We start from the raw sequence: 16,893 nt of genomic DNA, 5'->3' as shown, positions 1-16,893 counted from the left end.
ACATATATTTGCCAAATACATACAATAAAACTCCCTCGTGTGTATTATGTATCATTTAATACTATATTCTTTCCAATTGTTCGAAGCTGTAAACATCAATTATGATATAATCTTGTTTCATTTATATTTGTTCCAGATAAACTTCATGCATTCAACCCGTAGTGATTATAACTATTATGATTATTGGGTTTTGGGGGGAATGTGTTCTAGCAGATGTAAATAGCAAATATTAGCCATATATGCTGTCTATATTGCTTGTAACTGAGAAAAAGTCAACATATTTTAAGTAGATTTTACATAAATGATCTCTTCCCAAAAATTTATGTCTTCCATTGTACTGCGCGAAATATAACTTCTTACATAGAACGCAATGAGCACTTAATGCGGTAGGTGGCAGTAAACACACTGGATATGAGAGACGATATTTGTCGATTAGAGAAGAAGAAGCTCGTGGCGCCCTATTACAGCGTTGTTTTTACCTTGCTGTGTGGTTTATGCAGTAGCTCACTACTCCTGTGAACATACTTATTTAAACTTTAGCTAAAGACTGAGATCACGTTTTAGTTGCGCGTAGATTGTTTGAATCATAAAGCTACGCTAAATAATACTGGTATTTTTGTGAAATAATTTTAAGAATAGAACCGGCCCAGATTTGTTTGATAACGTTGCGCTCTTTAGCGGTAACTAACAAGTGCAGGAAACTAACATTTATTTAAAACCTCCTGAAACAGTAAGGGATGGATGATATCGAAGCGGAGTTAAATATTCCCCAGGCGCAAGCGGAGAGTGAGTCTTCAGAGGATGAAAGAATTCAGAAGACACTTAAACCTCCCGGTTTGCTGCACGTGTCTTCCATTAAAGGTAGCTAGCTAGCTATCTGAAGTGCTATTTGAACTTGTTAAGCATATCTGTGCAGTTGTTAGTATTTAAGTGTACTCTTCACAAAACTTTTATTCTATGCATTTGGCAGTCACTTAAAATCTTTCTTCCCTTTAGGAAGGTGTAGAGAAAGCGGGTTTCATAAATCAGTGAGACTGTGTCTGAAGGCCATGAGAGATGCTATGCTCCACCATCGCTGGCAAGAGGCTGCGCAATATTTGGCGGCATACTCTCAATCACTGGAAGATTCTACGACCCAAAAGCAGTTAATAGTCAGTGAGGTAAATGGTAGTTCCTTCCAATTACATATGCCAAATCCTGGCAAATGTTAATATTCTTGCGTTTTAGCACTAATATACTGTCACTGGTGAGGTAGGAGATTGGCAAATGTAATCTCTGTCCTTGCCTTTTGGTGTATCATGTTTTTATGCCATGCCAGTAACCTTCTATTAGAGCACTAATCCACTGAACTGCCCTTACACCTCATCATACCCTGAGGACACCAATTGTCCACCATAACTGTGACACTCAGGTCCAGAGTACATTATCAGTTTGATTTTGTATTTATGGTTACAAATTTAGTGTGAGACATTTCTTAATTATCTCATTTTTCAGATTATCTGGAGACTAGGTACTGAGATCCTTTACCATCATCCAAACTCCAAACTGGAAGACTTCAATGCTTTGTATGAGCGGATGAAAAACTCTGGGGTGAAAAATTATGCTAAGGTATGATCACAAGTTTTTAGTAATGGAATACCTTATTTCTTTTTCAGTCTGACAATTAGAAAAAGTTAGTGGTGGAAGAACTATCCAAATCACTTATCAAGTGGATTCTTATGTTTCATTTGTATTGTAAATACACACAGGATAACATGTCAGACCATAAGAAGTTCACATAAGGCCCATGCCTCCTACTTCATAAAAGAAACCATAACCTTGCAACTTAATGAGCTCTTCACAGGATTGGAAGGCAAATTGATTTATATAGAGCTTTTTGCAACAGCCATTGTTTCAAAGCAACTTTACACATGTCCATGTCCAAGCCCCCACTGAGCAAGCTAAGGGCGACAGTGGGAAAGCAAAACCCAGTATAGCATGAGGAAGACACCTTGAGAGGAATCAAGACTCAAAGGAGGGGGGGGGGGGAAGGAATCCTCCTTTGGCTGACAATGGTCACTAGAATAATATAGTAACAATAAAGAACATAAGTAGTGAGAGGAAAAATAAAGAAATGAGCAATTAATGTTTTTTCCAGTTTTCTTGAAGTCTTAGTTTCGTTTAGACGGTGTGCATGTGTCCGAAATCCATCTTGCATGAGAATAGATTAGAGGTGTTTTGGGCTATAGCAGGGGGCATCGGGGTGGCGGGAGGAGCTGTGGCAGCTGATATGGGCTGAGGCTCAGTAACAACATGACATGAGGAGTTGGAGAAAGAAAGAGGGTAGGCACCTCCCTTCGTGTTTCGCTGAATAAAGTGCACAACAACTTGAGAAGCTTCAGCAGTGAGGTCAGGTGTCCCAGACCCACCTCTCTCCAAGCTCATTTTTAACCTAGTTACAAACCCTCTAGATATAAAACCTGATTCGCCTCCCTGATGACTAAGGCCATACCCACTCCCAGTGCCACCAGCTCCATTTTGGCTCTACACACAACACCGCCAGCATATCCTGAATTAATCTCCCTATATTTACCCAGTGTGCTGCCCTTGTGCAGCAGATCACATCCTAACCCATAAATTCCACACTGGCCTACCTGATTCAGGCTATACCCTGCCCCACTGGCACTGTTTATGCATAGTCAGTGCTGCCAGTTCCATATGGATTTTACCTGCTATACCACTAAACATTTCCCAAGTAGCAGATCCATACTGGCCTCCCTGGTGACTAAGGCCCTACCCAGCCATGTTGGCACTGTTAATGCATGCTGAGGGCCACCAGTTCCATCTCAAGCAACCATTCTGGACACGACAATGACATGACACAACAATCCACTCACCTGCCTATTCGTCCATGTACTTGAGACACCAAACACCTCAGCCATCTTTATAATGCATTTCCCCAACTAACCTGTGATCTCCTCATTCACAGCCACTAACTACCCTTTCAGCTACTTCAGATAATTCCTTAACAACTACTCTTACTTACCAACTACCACAAGCAAGGATGTAGGAGACCTAGCACCTAACTGTTTTGGCCTTATTTAAACCTGCCACCCACATTCTCTCACCTCAGCCACCAAGTCTGCATTCTTCCACTTCATTCAATGCATCCTTAAACTAAAGTTACATTTATCTTTAAATCAAATAAAAGTACAATAAATTAATTGCTGTGATATTTCCAGTGGATAGTCTAAATAAATCCAATTATTCAAAATAAAAATGTTATAAAGGTGTATTTGTACTCTGAATTTCTAAAAACATGTCTTGAATACATCTAAACTATTAAACCCATGATGTCAGGAATAGTTATTTTTTGTTTATTTCAAAGTACCCTTTTTTTCCCGTGCAAAAATCATTAAAATCCTTATATTCCTGTATTCTTAGATCTGTTTGGAGCATTCTTTTCATCTGCTTTTGAACGGACACTTTCACGAATCCAAGCAACAGCTATCAGTCGCAGCGAGCTGGAGGTATGGCAAGCAATCTGCAACACAGTCTCTCTTGCTGAAGCTCATCCATGCATACTGTGGCTTTCTGGATTACTTCATCTGGTGTATGAAGAGGTCATCTGTGGCTAAAGTAGGTGAGATGATGTTACTGAGCCCTTCCTTTTTTGCTGACACCCTCTCAACCACTGATTAAACAAGAACCAAAGGCAGCATTCAGCATGGCCGGATTATGTTTCCACTAGATCTGTCAGCAGAGCTTTGAAGCACTCTGGGGTTACTTTTGTACAGCATACATTACATTGCCAAAAGTAAGTGGACACCATGTCCATGCTTGCTTTGGAATATCCTATTCCAAAACTGAGCAGTAATAGCTGAAGCATTTTCATTCCATTCAGCCACAAGAACATTTGTGATGTCAGGCAATGTTGTTGGGCAATAAGGCCTAGGTTCCTGTTGCACCTGGGGTTCCAGTTCATCCCAAAAGTGTTTGATGGGGATTAAATCATGGCTTGGTGGAAGCCATCCAAGTTTTTTCACACCAGATTCAACAAACCATTTCTTTTTTTAAAGCTTATTTGTTCATGGGTGCTTTTCTGAAACAGGAAAGGGCCCACCCAAACCATTGCCATAAAGTTCACAGAGTGCCAAAGTATACTGTAAAATTAAGATTCCCCTTAAACCGAACTAAAACAAAAACTCCTGACCATTATCTCACCCTGAAATGTTACAGCGGGTGCTGTGTGTTTGGGCAGGTAGCGTTCTCCTGGCATATGCCAATCCCTTCTCACCACTCCAGCTGATGCTTGGCATTAGGCTTGTGTACAGCTGTTTGGCCATGGCAGTTCAACCGATGAAGCTCCTGGTGTACAGTATTCGTGCTGGCACTGTTTCCAGAGGCAATTTGGAATCTGGTAGTGAGCGCTGCAAGCCAGGACAGATGGTTTCTGTGCAGCATGCATTTCAGCCCTCAGCATGGCTCGTCTTGTGAACTTGCTACCTACTGCTATACAAATTAGCTATTGTTGCTCTGTTGTTTCCACTTCACAATAACAACATTAGCTGTTTAGCAGGGCAGAAATTTTGGAAACTTGGAAAGGCATCCTGTAACAGTTTGACCCATCCAGCTGTCAATGTCTGTGGAGATTGCATGGTTGTATACTTGATTTTATGCACCTGTTAATGATGAATGTTTGATTGAAATGATCAGATTCACTAATTAAAAGAGACCTTTGTGGGTGCAAGTGCTGAGACTTCATACCAACAAATATTATGGCATGTCCTATAGCTGTTGAAGCAGAGGCTGATGTAGGTAACCGAGAGATGCACACCTACTTCAGGCAAGCCTCAGTGACCTTGCAGCAAATCATCAGTCAGCCTGGAGTTTGGGACCCTTTCATTCTGAGTTACATCGATGTGAGTGTAAATTTTGCTGGATTTGATTGTTCTCAAAGCTCATGTTACTGTATGTGAAATAAATCTTCTACCTTATGCAATGGACAGATGCTGGAATTCTACAATGATCAAGAAGAGGCTTTGAATGTTCTACAGAACTATGCTTATAATAAGGATTATCCAGCAAACCCAAATGCTCATGTCTACCTGTACCAGTTTCTAAAGAGACACAATGCACCCAACATCAAACTTATCAGAACTCTAAAGGTATAACAAATTTGATTAACCCATTGATTTCTATTATAGTTTCTGAAACTTTAAATCAAAGTATCTAATAGAAGTGTTTGATATGTATATTTGGCTCAAATAATTGTTTTCAGGTCTTGTGCTCGTTAGTACCCAGTCATGAGCTCATTCTGGAATATTGCTCTTTGCTGTTAAACTCAGGTAAATCTAAAATAACCATTTTACACTTTGAAATAGAATTTAAGAATTAATACATCAATAATAATTTAACCTTAAATTCACTTTAATAACTTGCCTTATGTAATTAAAACCATGTGACAGTCAGTGTGTTCTCCATTTGCTGTTCTAGTAGCAGTTATTAAATAAGTTTGCTATTTTCAACCTAGATCTTAGTAAAATTGTTGTTTTCCATTATTTATAATTATACATAGCAAAACTGTGCCTGTAGCCTTAGTACTAAGAAATTACCAGATAAATATTTTTGAAAATGGGGAAACTCCAGGTATAATCCTGTCTTGTATTCAGAACACATTTTATAGGACAGTATTTTTGGTATTACATTAGATTTTTGGAGCTGCAGTAATTGCTGAAATGCATTCAAACCATTTGTAAACTTTCTTACTAAAGTCAGTAAACCCTGACAAAAAGTAACCTCTTTATCAGTACAACAAATGACAACAATACTGTGAATTTCCATTGTTTATTGTAGCTTTGTAGCTTTTTAAAGGCTTGCATGATCATACTGATTTTATGCCCATTGAGACACTGTGAAGGAGTGGTGGTCCTCAACAGTTAAGATATTGATGAGGTTGTGCACGAGTATAAATAATGGAGAACAACAAGATTGAAAAAGTATTTGGTTAAAGATATTGAACCTGTCCTTTATGGAGTGGCTTTGGTTCCAGGCTGGATGAATTCTAAGCCTCTATTCTGCTCCTTGGCAGATGTGCAGGAGGATCTACAGGAGGCTCTTGGTGTTGCTATGAATCTCCTCGACTATACCAGCTGGAAGACAAACGTAAATGCATGGAATTGCCTGATGAACATTTTGAAGTTGCTGAAAAGCAAGTAAGGGTAAAATGGTAAACAAGCTGAAAAGGTTTTAAAAGGCTTTAATCCTTAACGTTTGCATTCTGATTTTGACGTGTACTGCTGTGCAAAATTGTAACAAATGAATGTGTCTGTAAATGCCTCGCATGTATGTTAACTCATGTACATACAGGGCATAGATAACGTGATGGTCTTATTAGTGTCTTGCTCCACTTGCTCTATCAGGCGAGCTTCAAGAGAAGACTAAATAGCTTTACTCCACTGATTTGGATCTGGACACTACAGAGGTTTAAATGACAGACTAACCATAAACATATAGGGAATACGTAGATTGGCTGTAAATGAGCAGTTTTATTTTAACTACCAAAAAGTAGCAAATAATATTTATGAAAGTCATTATTTTTAAAAAGTGCATCTTATATGAGATGAAGAATCAAATTGCTTTTGTAGTCCTCAAATTAACTAGTTTATACTCCATAAAAATTCTCATAGGCTAGTTTGTCCACTTAGCATCCATCTTGGCTATGCCTCAGTTATTTCAAGTCATACAAGACCAGGCTTCCAATGGGGAGAGACCTATATACTCGAAAATAGTATCTGAAATACTGTTTCAAATACATGACTCTGAAAAGAATGGGACAAAATACCCTGAGCTCTTTTGCACTAATAACACAAAAAAAGTTCAGTTTTTTTTTTCAGGTTGCTCCAGCTTCTATACAGGCACATATCTTCATAAAAGGAGAAACAAAGATTTCATGACACCAAACTTGGAATATGATAGGCCAAGTTTTTTCATGGTTACTCCTTTACCAACGAGGAGATTGGTTCTTTTTATTGACAGCAGACTTGCTGGGCTACAGCCACAGTGTTGAGTGTGACAGTGACTGGCCTCCTCATATTAGTGTTGCAGTGGCTGGCCTCCTCATCTCTGACTTAATAGAGCAGGTTCCTCACTTGGAAGCAGCCATGTGTAAAACAGGTTTACTACATAATCTCTGAAACATCCAGAGCTCTGGGCAGTGGCATAGGTGTGCTTTCAACTTTAGAGGGGGGACTGCTCATACCACCCAACCTAACACATCATATGAGTATTGAGGTCAGGAATGATTAACTTGTCAGTATAATGGTTTAATTATGTGAAGAAGAATGGTTGGAAAAACAACTTTATTTTTCTTTTAAATAAGTGCAAAATATAATTTTTTTTAATCAGGTGTTTTGTATACACTTCATAAATTTTTGGTGCACATTTGTCTGACATACACATTACAGAATTGTTATATGCTTATGACTGATGTATGCTTCTGTTTCTCCAGAGGTCTTAAGCATCTAATAGACAAAGAGTGGGAAGAAAGGAAAACGCTGTGGCTGGCTATGCATTATAGAACGTGCCATTGCAGGAAGGATTTTAAAGAAAATGCAGAACTGGTGAAGGTCAAAATCAAAGTAATCACTCTCCTTGGTATATACAGTAAGTATGAGCATTACTCTTGCAAGGAAAGATGAAATACCTTCCTAAATGAATTTACGTCACCCAAACATTCTGACATTCCAGACAATAGAGGCCACTGATTATTGCTCATATCCTTACTACCGTTAATGCATTGTTTCCCATGGCATCATATTTGTCTGAAATATTCCTACCATTTTGATTCATGCACTTTCAGGTGTTACATATGTCAAAAATAAAATGAATAATTATTTAATATAATTATCTGCAAACATTATTAACTATATTAAAAGATCTAAACTGCTCAGAGCTGCTCAGTTAGCTATTTTTAAATCAGTTCTAACTTGTTAAATCACCCTTTTAACTAACTAAGGAACCCTTCCTATCTCAGACACAGGCTACTCTAAAGTGTATTTGGACGTTTCAATGGCCCGCAGCACTCAGAAGAGAAAAAGGAAGACAAGTACAGACAGAAGTGATCGTCTTGACTTATGAATGTGCAATTGGTTGTGCTCCTGGATTTGACCACTGGGTTGTGCCAGTGCCTAACATGTTATGGTCCCTTTGCTTATTAGTAGAAAAATGTTTGACAAAAGTTACACTATTTTGCCTTGTTCAAAAAAAGCCCGTTTGAAGATGTTATTTCGTGATCCGTATTCAGTTCATTTATTGCTGTTATGTGTTGCACATGTGTATAATGTATTTTTATTCTATATTCTAAGTATTGCTAATGTTCACTCTGGGGGGTGGGGGTAAAAGTTTCAGTTTATTAATAAGTTATATGTAAAATCTAACCTTTGCTTCTCTAGTCTCCATTATTAACTTTACTACTAATCACTTGGTAATTGTGAAAGTGCCATCAGCCTATCATGTTGTGACATCTCATTGATCAAGGAACAGCTGAGCCAAAATAAGACAATGACTTCACTACAAGAGAACAAAGTAACTGAATCATAGTCTTGAGCGGTTTGGAAAAATGTCTGTCTGCTGTGCCCCCAAGGAGTTGCAATGCTGTCATTTCTCCTGGGCCTAAGCCTCCATACATGAACCTGTACATTAAAATGCAACAGTATATTCTCTAGTTACAGAAATAATGGAGCTTATTTTCATAATGCAGTCTATCTCACAAAGGTTAAAAAGGCTGGTGGTGAGGCAGTCATCTGTGGGTCTTATGAAAACTATAATATTAAAGATGACTTAACAGTACTGAATGTATTCATGTGGGTTGTAAGATTTTATTAATCACACCTAACCCTAATAGTAGGTATTCATCACTATTAGTCTAATTATAAGCACTTTGAATTGAATGTATTAAACATTCATTGTTATTTAGTTTATGTAATTAAGAATGGGTAATCTTACTTCAACTTCTAAAGATCTATAGCCATTACATTTGAATAGATTTATAATTCATGCTTAATTATACAATTTATGTAACTAAATGGAATCATATATAATTTACTCTTTGTTTATTCATCATTGTTAAAGAACAAGGCCTGTTTATATTAAATTCATACTGCCCAGACTACAAGGTCAGCCCCCTCCCTGAGCTGTGATGCATTTGCCTATGTAGTATTAGTGTCTATACCAGAATGGAAGATCACCTTAAGATACTTTGTTTCAAGCTTCTCTCTGTGCTGTTTTTTAAATTTATAATTCAAACAGGGAATATGCATAATGGTTACACATCAGTACAAAACATTTTTGAGGAGGTGTTTATTATTTTGTATAACCTTAAATGTTTGGTATATGTTTGTTTTCTAGACACTGATGTACACAATACAGTCTTGTTATATGCCATCTATCCCCAGGGTGGTCATTGCTACCTATGGCTGATGTATGCTTCTGTTTCTCCATAGATCTTAAACATCTTGTAATCAAAGAGTGGGATGAAAGGATAATGCTGTGGCTGGCTATGCATTTTAGAAAGTGCCAGTGCAGGAAGGATTTTAAAGAGAATGTAGAACTGATGCAGGACAATCAATGTGATGCCTTTACATACATTGTTAGAAGACAATGTCTATAACAGAGTAGCAGAACACCTTTAGATACTTTGTCACTCTGCTGGAAAGCATATATAACCGAGGCATTGGCATAAATTTTTGAAATTTAATGCTAAACCAATGTTCAGAAATTGATACTGTGACTTCCAAACTTAATGTGTAATGAACAAGAAGAATACAACTTGTTTGGTTTGGCATGTGACAGGCTAGTTTTGGATGGCTCTCAGAAGATGAACTCCTTGTACTTTTGTTAGCCTGAAATGTTGAAACAGTACAAAATAATTTCAGAAATTGTTCCCTTCCCTAGACAGAAAAGTGCTGTTTGCTGTTGCCCTAAAATATCATCATGCTGTCAGTTCTGTAGACCTCTGATAATCCTCATCTGGAGAAATGGAAAAATACATCTTTAGCTAGATGGAGAGAAACATGTCTTTTGGAAATGTGTACTGGAATTTATTTAATTTATTTTTGGCAACCAGGTCTCTGTTGTTTTTATATTTGTCTTGCAGTGCCTTTGTCTATATTTTGACAAGATTATGAATCCAATTTTCTTCTCTTGATTTCTCATACAGTTAGTTAATTTTAAGCATCTTATAGATATGTATCTTTTTTATTGAGATAAATGTGGTTCAAATCAGAAATAAGATCTGGGTCAATGCATCCCCTTTGCATTATGTTCTTCCAAAAGTGATAAGTCATGGACCAGGTAGTTGAAGGGAAGAAAAAAACAAATCAGGATAATACATATCAGTCAGAAATATCTTGCTGGAATCTTTTTGTTCTACTAATTCTTTGAGAACAGTTTTAAAAAGGCTAAAGAACTTACTCCTATCAGCTTATCAGGGTGATGTTCTGTGAAAAGCAAAGCTCCATGAAGTGCACCCTGTAATGAGGAAGAGGAAGTGGTTTTTTCACTTCCTGTGTACTGTGGGTTGTAAATATCACACCACACAATGTCACATTTTCCACACATTCAAACACATATTTCTTGATTTTGAAATAACACTGAACACCAAAATTACAGAATCTTTTAGACTGAACACCAAAATTTAAACTTTTCCAAAAGTGCTATATTCTTTAAAACAGTTTAATTTCTCTCTCTCTCTCTCTCTCTCTCTCTCTCTCTCTCTCTCTCTCTCCCAACCCCCCCCGACATCTAACATCTAGTTTCAGTCTCAAATAGAAATTCAATTCAACAGGATTCAATTCAACAGAACATTTCGTGACATCCATTTAGTCAAAGATTTCATATAAACTGTGCTCTGGAATCTGTGCGCTAATACCCTTGTCACCCGTCTCAGTCCTTAGATTTGTGTGCAGTTTTTGCGAGCCAACAAATCTTATTTAATGCATCAGGTATAGAACCAATAATTAAACTGGGTATTTCAGGGCAAGGATACACTGCTTAAGGATAACTCCTTATTTACAGTATAACAAAATAATATGGTTTACTGTGAGGTGTTGCTTTGTGTATATTTTTACTTCTGGAAATATTTTGAGATCAGGGCTATTGCTTCGTTACATGTATCGCACATATTAAAACTTTTTGTATATACACGGCAGTCTACAAATATTTGCACCCTTCCTCTATTCAGATCATTCAGTGACGTTCTCATCTATATTAAAATCAGGGGGTTCTGAACGGTTCTCTCTAATGCTCTCTTGTTGGTCATGTTTACTGCTGATCTGAGCACAGATTTGTGCTCCTCTAGGCTCATAGGCATCCTACGGGCTGCTGGACCGAGCCCATTTTTGTCCTGCTGAGGTTGAATTGGAAGGTCTTATCTGTCTGGTACGACACCATCCAGTTTGTTCGCGTTTGCGCTTCTTTTTCCTGGTTTGACCACAAAGCTTTTTGATTGGTTGTCAATGACATCACCCTTCGCTTCAACACACGGGACCCTTACGCATTGTTCACCGAAAGCTGACTTTACACTCGCTGAACCTCCTCCCCTTTCTGCGTTGGTTTTGATGTTGGGACAGCCGGCTGTGAGGCTTACATCACTGACGAAATCTATTGGCTTACTCCCTTGTCACTCTGAAGTGCTACTTCAGCGGGCTGGTTAGCCTCTCTTGTAACTCATATTATACTCCTCAGAGCGAGGCGGAAAGTGAAAATGTTGCAGACCTATGGCGCCGGTGCTGGCTGAATGGAAGCAGTCGTCAACTGAAAACTCGAAGAAACGTCTTGAAATATCGGCCAGGAGACTTTATCTCACATCAATACGCCAAAGGTAAGTTTTGTGTTTGTATTCCGTATTAACGTCAGGACAGCGGGGCGAGAAAGTTGTTTCGCTATTGGATCGCCGTGCGAAACAGCAGCCACAGTGAGCATTCAAGCGCCTCTCAGGTTAATAGTCCCACCCCTCGAATCTTCGACTCTTGCTTGTTTTGAAATAGAGGTATGTGCTGTTTTTATAATAGTCAGCTTAATATCTTCTGTAGCAATTCTTTACGAAGAAACGCTACCATTTTGTAATAATATGGAAAATTATACACACTTATTTTGCTTCTTGTCCCATGCAACTTTTTTTTTTTTTTTTTTTTAATGAACGCTGACGTTTGTGAATTGACGTGTGTGATGTATGCAAAAACGGCTGAGTAAATATCTAATTTCTTCACTAGGAACCATAAATTAGGTAGTCTGGGGTCGGATGCAGGACGTATCTCTATATCATATTCTCAGCACGTCCACATGCCGCGTTTCGAACAGGGCTGTGTTGGTTTTCAACGCGGGTCCGCAGCTCACCCTCAGTAGTTCATGAATGCGCAAAGAACTAGACAAGCATTGTATATGTCACACACACACACACACATATATATATATATATAATAGACGATCGCATGTAGCGTCAGTATCAGTAACCGGTACACGTTAGCTTAACACCCCTCAGAGAAGTGTAGATGTAGACCTAACTGCAGTGTCCGATGATGCATATTTTACAGTTCGTTTTTATAGGCTATTGACGTGTGCAGAGCGGGGATAGTTTACGTTATGAATTCAGACCTCAGTAACTGTTTTCCCACCCTACGTAAATGAGTGTACTTCTCAACTTATAACCAATACTACTTACCTTTTTGCCCCTCCTCCCCAGACTGAACACCTGAGTTCTCTGTGGTCTGCCAGCCCTCCTCTGTGGTCTCCCCATGCCTCCATCTCCCCTTGACGACAGAATTGTGGTGGCGCTGTCAAGGCCTATCCGACCTCAGGAACTACACCTCCACCTGGACACCAGCTACCTGGAGGCCACAGTGGGCACTGTCAGCAAATCGGTGATCAGCAGCACCACTGTGGTGAAGATCCAGGCGAACAACCTAACGTATATGCCCTCGTCCAGTGGCTCCACACGCTCCCTGACGTGTGGGTGCAGCAGTGCCAGCTGTTGCACAGTGACCACTTACGAGAAGGACAACCAAACCCAGGCCCCGACCCTGAGCCAGGTTAGCACAAGTAGCCCCAACTTGAACTCCGGAGTCGGCTTTGGTGGCCATGGCAGCATCCCCCTGCCGACGGCGAGCCCAAGCGAGACCCACAGTGCGCCCAGTCTCACTGTGGGGCTCCCCCGCTCCGGCGTGCGGGTCATCCTTCCAAACGAGTTGGCTCAGAAGATGACACACTGTCCCATGGGCCACCCGGTGGGGCCCGTGCCCGTTATCATCGACTGCAGGCCCTTTTTGGACTACAACAAGAGCCACATCACGGGCGCTGTGCACATCAACTGCTCGGATAAGATCAGCCGTCGGCGCCTCCAGCAGGGCAAGATCACTGTGCTGGATCTCATCTCTTGCCGCCAGAGCAAAGAGTCCTTCAAGGGGATTTTCTCCAAAGAGATCGTCGTTTACGACGAGGGCACGGTGGACCCTGGCCGGCTATCACCCTCCCAACCCCTACATGTGGTTCTTGAGTCTCTGCAGCGGGAGGGGAAAGACCCCATCGTTCTCCGAGGTGGGCTGCTTTCAGACTCTGCCGATCCTGGAGGTGGGGTGCAGGTTGGGTTTGGGGCTGAGCAGGAGCAGTTTGGCAAGTTGGCAGTTAAGCACTTTTTTTCTGCTTAGCCAGAGTTGCCCTCTCAGTTCAGACTGTAGTTTATGAATGAATGGAAAAAGTTGGATGGGTCCTCACAAAAGCAGATACATAGACCTCCTGACAGCTTGAACTGTATAAGTTATAAAAGGTGACAATCCATCACTTTCACTATGGATGCTACTTAGTAAAGCACTGATTGCTTAAAGGTGTTTATCACAACCTTCAAGACTAGATTAATAAAATATATATAATATACTATAGGTTAAAGTCTGTGTTAATATTTTATTCCTTTAGTAATTAGGTCTGTTTCTCTGCTTTTGAAATTATGCTGTTGTGCTAACAATCTTGCAACATGAGCATGTAAGGATTAAAAATAGTACTGGTAAATTTATCTTTAATTTACTAAGATACTGACAGCCAGTCATTGACAAGATCTTGGACTTTTGTCTTTATGGTCTGTGTGCGGGCCATCTTATTCACTGCAGTGAATGTTCTCTTTAGACTCATCCAGATTTAGGTGCCTTATAATTGAGTAAATTTTGTGTGTTCAGTTGGCCCTTGTGGCTCAACATTTATTAGCAGGCTGATTTGGCACATTTTAAGTAAACAGATTGTGCTTTTAAGGCTTATATAGACAGACTGAGCATCTGCAGCCCAAGTTTGCCGAGACACTTGGGGTGTGTGTGTGTGTGTGTGTGTGTGTGTGTGTGTGTGTGTGTGTGTGTGTGTGTGTAAAGCTTTTAGGTGTTTCGTTATCCGTGCCTAGTAAGGAAAATGTGGACTGCCAGGACCCAGAGCTGATCTTGCTCAGCTGGCCTTCCTGGTGACGCGCGTCCACGACATGTGCCGCGACGGCCTTGGACGTGCATATTTGTCCGCTGCAGCTGTTTGTAAACAGCAAGCTGTGTTCTTCGGTCAGGCTCCTCGCCTACTCTGTCATGTTTGTTTTTTTTCCCCCCTCACGTTTGGCCGTGGTGGCGAGCGCTGAGTAGGAAGGTGGGCGCGTATGTTAGACTGCTGAGACACACGCTGCGAGACCACTCTCAGGGCCGTCATATGTTCCGTGTTTTTCGGTGGCCTTCTGTTCTGTTGTTGTGCTCTCTTCTTACCGATTTTTGGCCTCTTGTTCTAAATATCAGTTAACACTCCCTTCTAAATTTAATGCGTTAAGAGGTGTATTGGTTCGGCGCACCAAGATGAAACCTTCAACATATTATAAAATTAAATAGACTGTCTAGGTTTCTTTGCTTTTGTGTAAGTAATGTATTGAATCTAATCAAAGGAGAATGTCACAATGGAGCAGCCCACGTGTTGATATTTCTCATCTTAACCAGAGTGGCAGTAATTTGCAGTCTGACAATAATCCTCTATCGATCAAAACATGTTGAGGAAGGAGTTGAATTTTAAACGCTCCTTTATCCTCAAAATGTAGTTTAAATGCCATTTTATTGCCTTTTAAAGAACAAAGGGCTCATTTTAACAACTTACTATATCAGCACTTGATTGGGGTAAAATCCATTTATCTTTACATTTTAGCTTGTAATGCAATCCTGGTTAGAAAGAGGCAGAGAGCTGTAAAAGTCATAACTGCTGTATGTAATGACATGTAATTCATGTGTATGAGGTAAGATGGCAACTGTCAAAATGAGCTCTTGATGCCCTTGTTGAGAGGCTAATTTTTGAGGAACAGCATGTTGGATCACTGAAATTGAGAAACAGTTGGAGGTGATTCCTTCAATATGACAGTTGGTGGTAATGACACGTGCACCCACAGATGGTTTAAGAACATTCTCTAATCATACTGTCTCATTTCCTTAATGGTATTAAAGAAAATATGATGACACTTTATGTATGATTCATAAATAAGCATAAAGTTCTCACCATTTGATTATTTATTTCATCTTCCAAATATATAATTAAAAAGGCTTTATTGACAAACCTATGTTCTTAATTTCTTAATACATTTGATTTCTTAACAAAACTCTCAAATTAACATTAAAATATAAACAATCAAAAAAGAAAAAATAAATACTCATTTTTTAAGTTTCTGAAAACTGGAATAGCATCCAGCCTGTCTCCATGATAGGGTGCTGAGGGTTTCAACTGTACACGAGCCTTCCATGGAGCTTTTGTTGTGGTTGATTGGAGATCCCCCACCTGCACTGTTGTTATGGAGAGGCTATAAGGCCATACAGTGATCTCACCCGGCATAGTTTATAGAGGGAACAATGCATGGTGTGCCATTTCAGCGGGTCTGTTGGCAGGAGGTTTGTGTGAATGGCAGAATTCTAATAGGTAGTAGGTTCCTTATGTTTATTTCACTGAATGTTAACTGATTGTATCTTGCACCCTCGAGTCACAACACCATTTATTGGTCATTTCAGTATTTCTGAGTAAACTATTCTGCTGACTAAACCTGTTATTATCTAACAATAATGATTTTTATATACTTCCCTGCCGCCTAATGAACCATGAATAGGCTTTCATATTTAGGTTAATCATCTTGAAAGTAATAAACAAGCAGAAGTGAAACAATATTTACCATGTGCACATTGGTGTATGTAGAATGCTACTCAAACTGAAATTGAAACCGATGCGAATTCTTTTGGGAATAGCAAGTTTTGTCATTTTCATGACTTAAACAAACGACACATTTGAGAGACTGCTTGTGGTCTAAACCCAGTTGAGAAATGACCACCAGGATGTGATCCAATGTTTTAATTTTTCAAGTGAATAGGTAAAGCTGAATGGGTTTATGATTTTGTGATTGAAACAGACATACTATGTCTCCCATTCCTTACCTGTGTGTGTTCCAGGAGGTCTCAGCAGTTTCAAACAGGGCCATGAGGAACTGTGTGAGCACTCACTCCACCTTCAGGATGGCCAGGATGCTGGTGCTGCTGTCAGTCTTGCAGGGGCGCTACCTCATTCCCTGCCGTCCACCCCTGACATTGAGAATGCAGAGCTGACAACCGTCCTGCCCTTCCTGTACCTGGGTAATGAGCGTGACGCACAGGACCTAGACCAAATGCAGAGGATGAACATCGGATACATCCTCAATGTCACCACTCACCTCCCACTTTACCACTATGATCTTGGCCTCTTCAGCTATAAGCGCTTACCCGCTACTGACAGCAACAAGCAGAACCTTCGTCAGTACTTCGAAGAGGCCTTTGAGTTTATCGGTATGGCTCCTGCACTCAGATTTGAGCTGCATTCTTTTTAAACACACTGGCCTTA

The 16,893-nt window shown here is 39.9% G+C and overlaps 2 protein-coding genes across 3 annotated transcripts in view; both read left to right on the top strand.

Annotated features, from left to right (window-relative positions):
* Positions 1-456: 456 nt before the first annotated feature.
* taf1a (TATA box binding protein (TBP)-associated factor, RNA polymerase I, A) lies at positions 457-10,258 on the top strand. Its single transcript, XM_026999877.2, has 10 exons — positions 457-861; positions 997-1,160; positions 1,495-1,608; positions 3,424-3,622; positions 4,774-4,901; positions 4,989-5,147; positions 5,261-5,327; positions 6,071-6,194; positions 7,490-7,644; positions 8,015-10,258. Exons 1-10 carry the CDS (start codon positions 738-740, stop codon positions 8,116-8,118), a joined length of 1,338 nt encoding a protein of 445 aa, XP_026855678.2. The 5' UTR covers positions 457-737; the 3' UTR covers positions 8,119-10,258.
* A 1,327-nt stretch (positions 10,259-11,585) lies between these two features.
* The window catches only part of dusp10 (dual specificity phosphatase 10), a 6,413-nt gene continuing 1,105 nt past the window's right edge, over positions 11,586-16,893 (top strand). The window contains exons 1-3 of one of the 2 annotated variants that reach the window (XM_026999806.2): positions 11,586-11,860; positions 12,722-13,572; positions 16,470-16,649. In XM_026999806.2, coding sequence (XP_026855607.2) covers positions 12,774-13,572; positions 16,470-16,649 — 979 coding nt within the window. In that variant the 5' untranslated portion in view covers positions 11,586-11,860; positions 12,722-12,773. Of the gene's footprint in view, positions 11,861-12,721; positions 13,573-16,469; positions 16,839-16,893 lie in introns of both variants that reach the window. The other variant, XM_026999799.2, reaches the window with a different exon arrangement.

Source organism: Electrophorus electricus, chromosome 8 (genome assembly GCF_013358815.1).
Source record: "Electrophorus electricus isolate fEleEle1 chromosome 8, fEleEle1.pri, whole genome shotgun sequence".
Lineage (NCBI taxonomy): Eukaryota > Metazoa > Chordata > Actinopteri > Gymnotiformes > Gymnotidae > Electrophorus > Electrophorus electricus.
This window is presented reverse-complemented; position numbering and strand designations above follow the sequence as displayed.

Bases quoted from the DNA above. Each gene is read 5' to 3' on its own strand.
- taf1a (XM_026999877.2), top strand. From the start codon at position 738: ATGGATGATATCGAAGCGGAGTTAAATATTCCCCAGGCGCAAGCGGAG. The intron at 5,328-6,070 runs GTAAATCTAAAA...GCTCCTTGGCAG, and splicing joins CTCTTTGCTGTTAAACTCAG to ATGTGCAGGAGGATCTACAG. The intron at 6,195-7,489 runs GTAAGGGTAAAA...CTGTTTCTCCAG, and splicing joins TTGAAGTTGCTGAAAAGCAA to AGGTCTTAAGCATCTAATAG.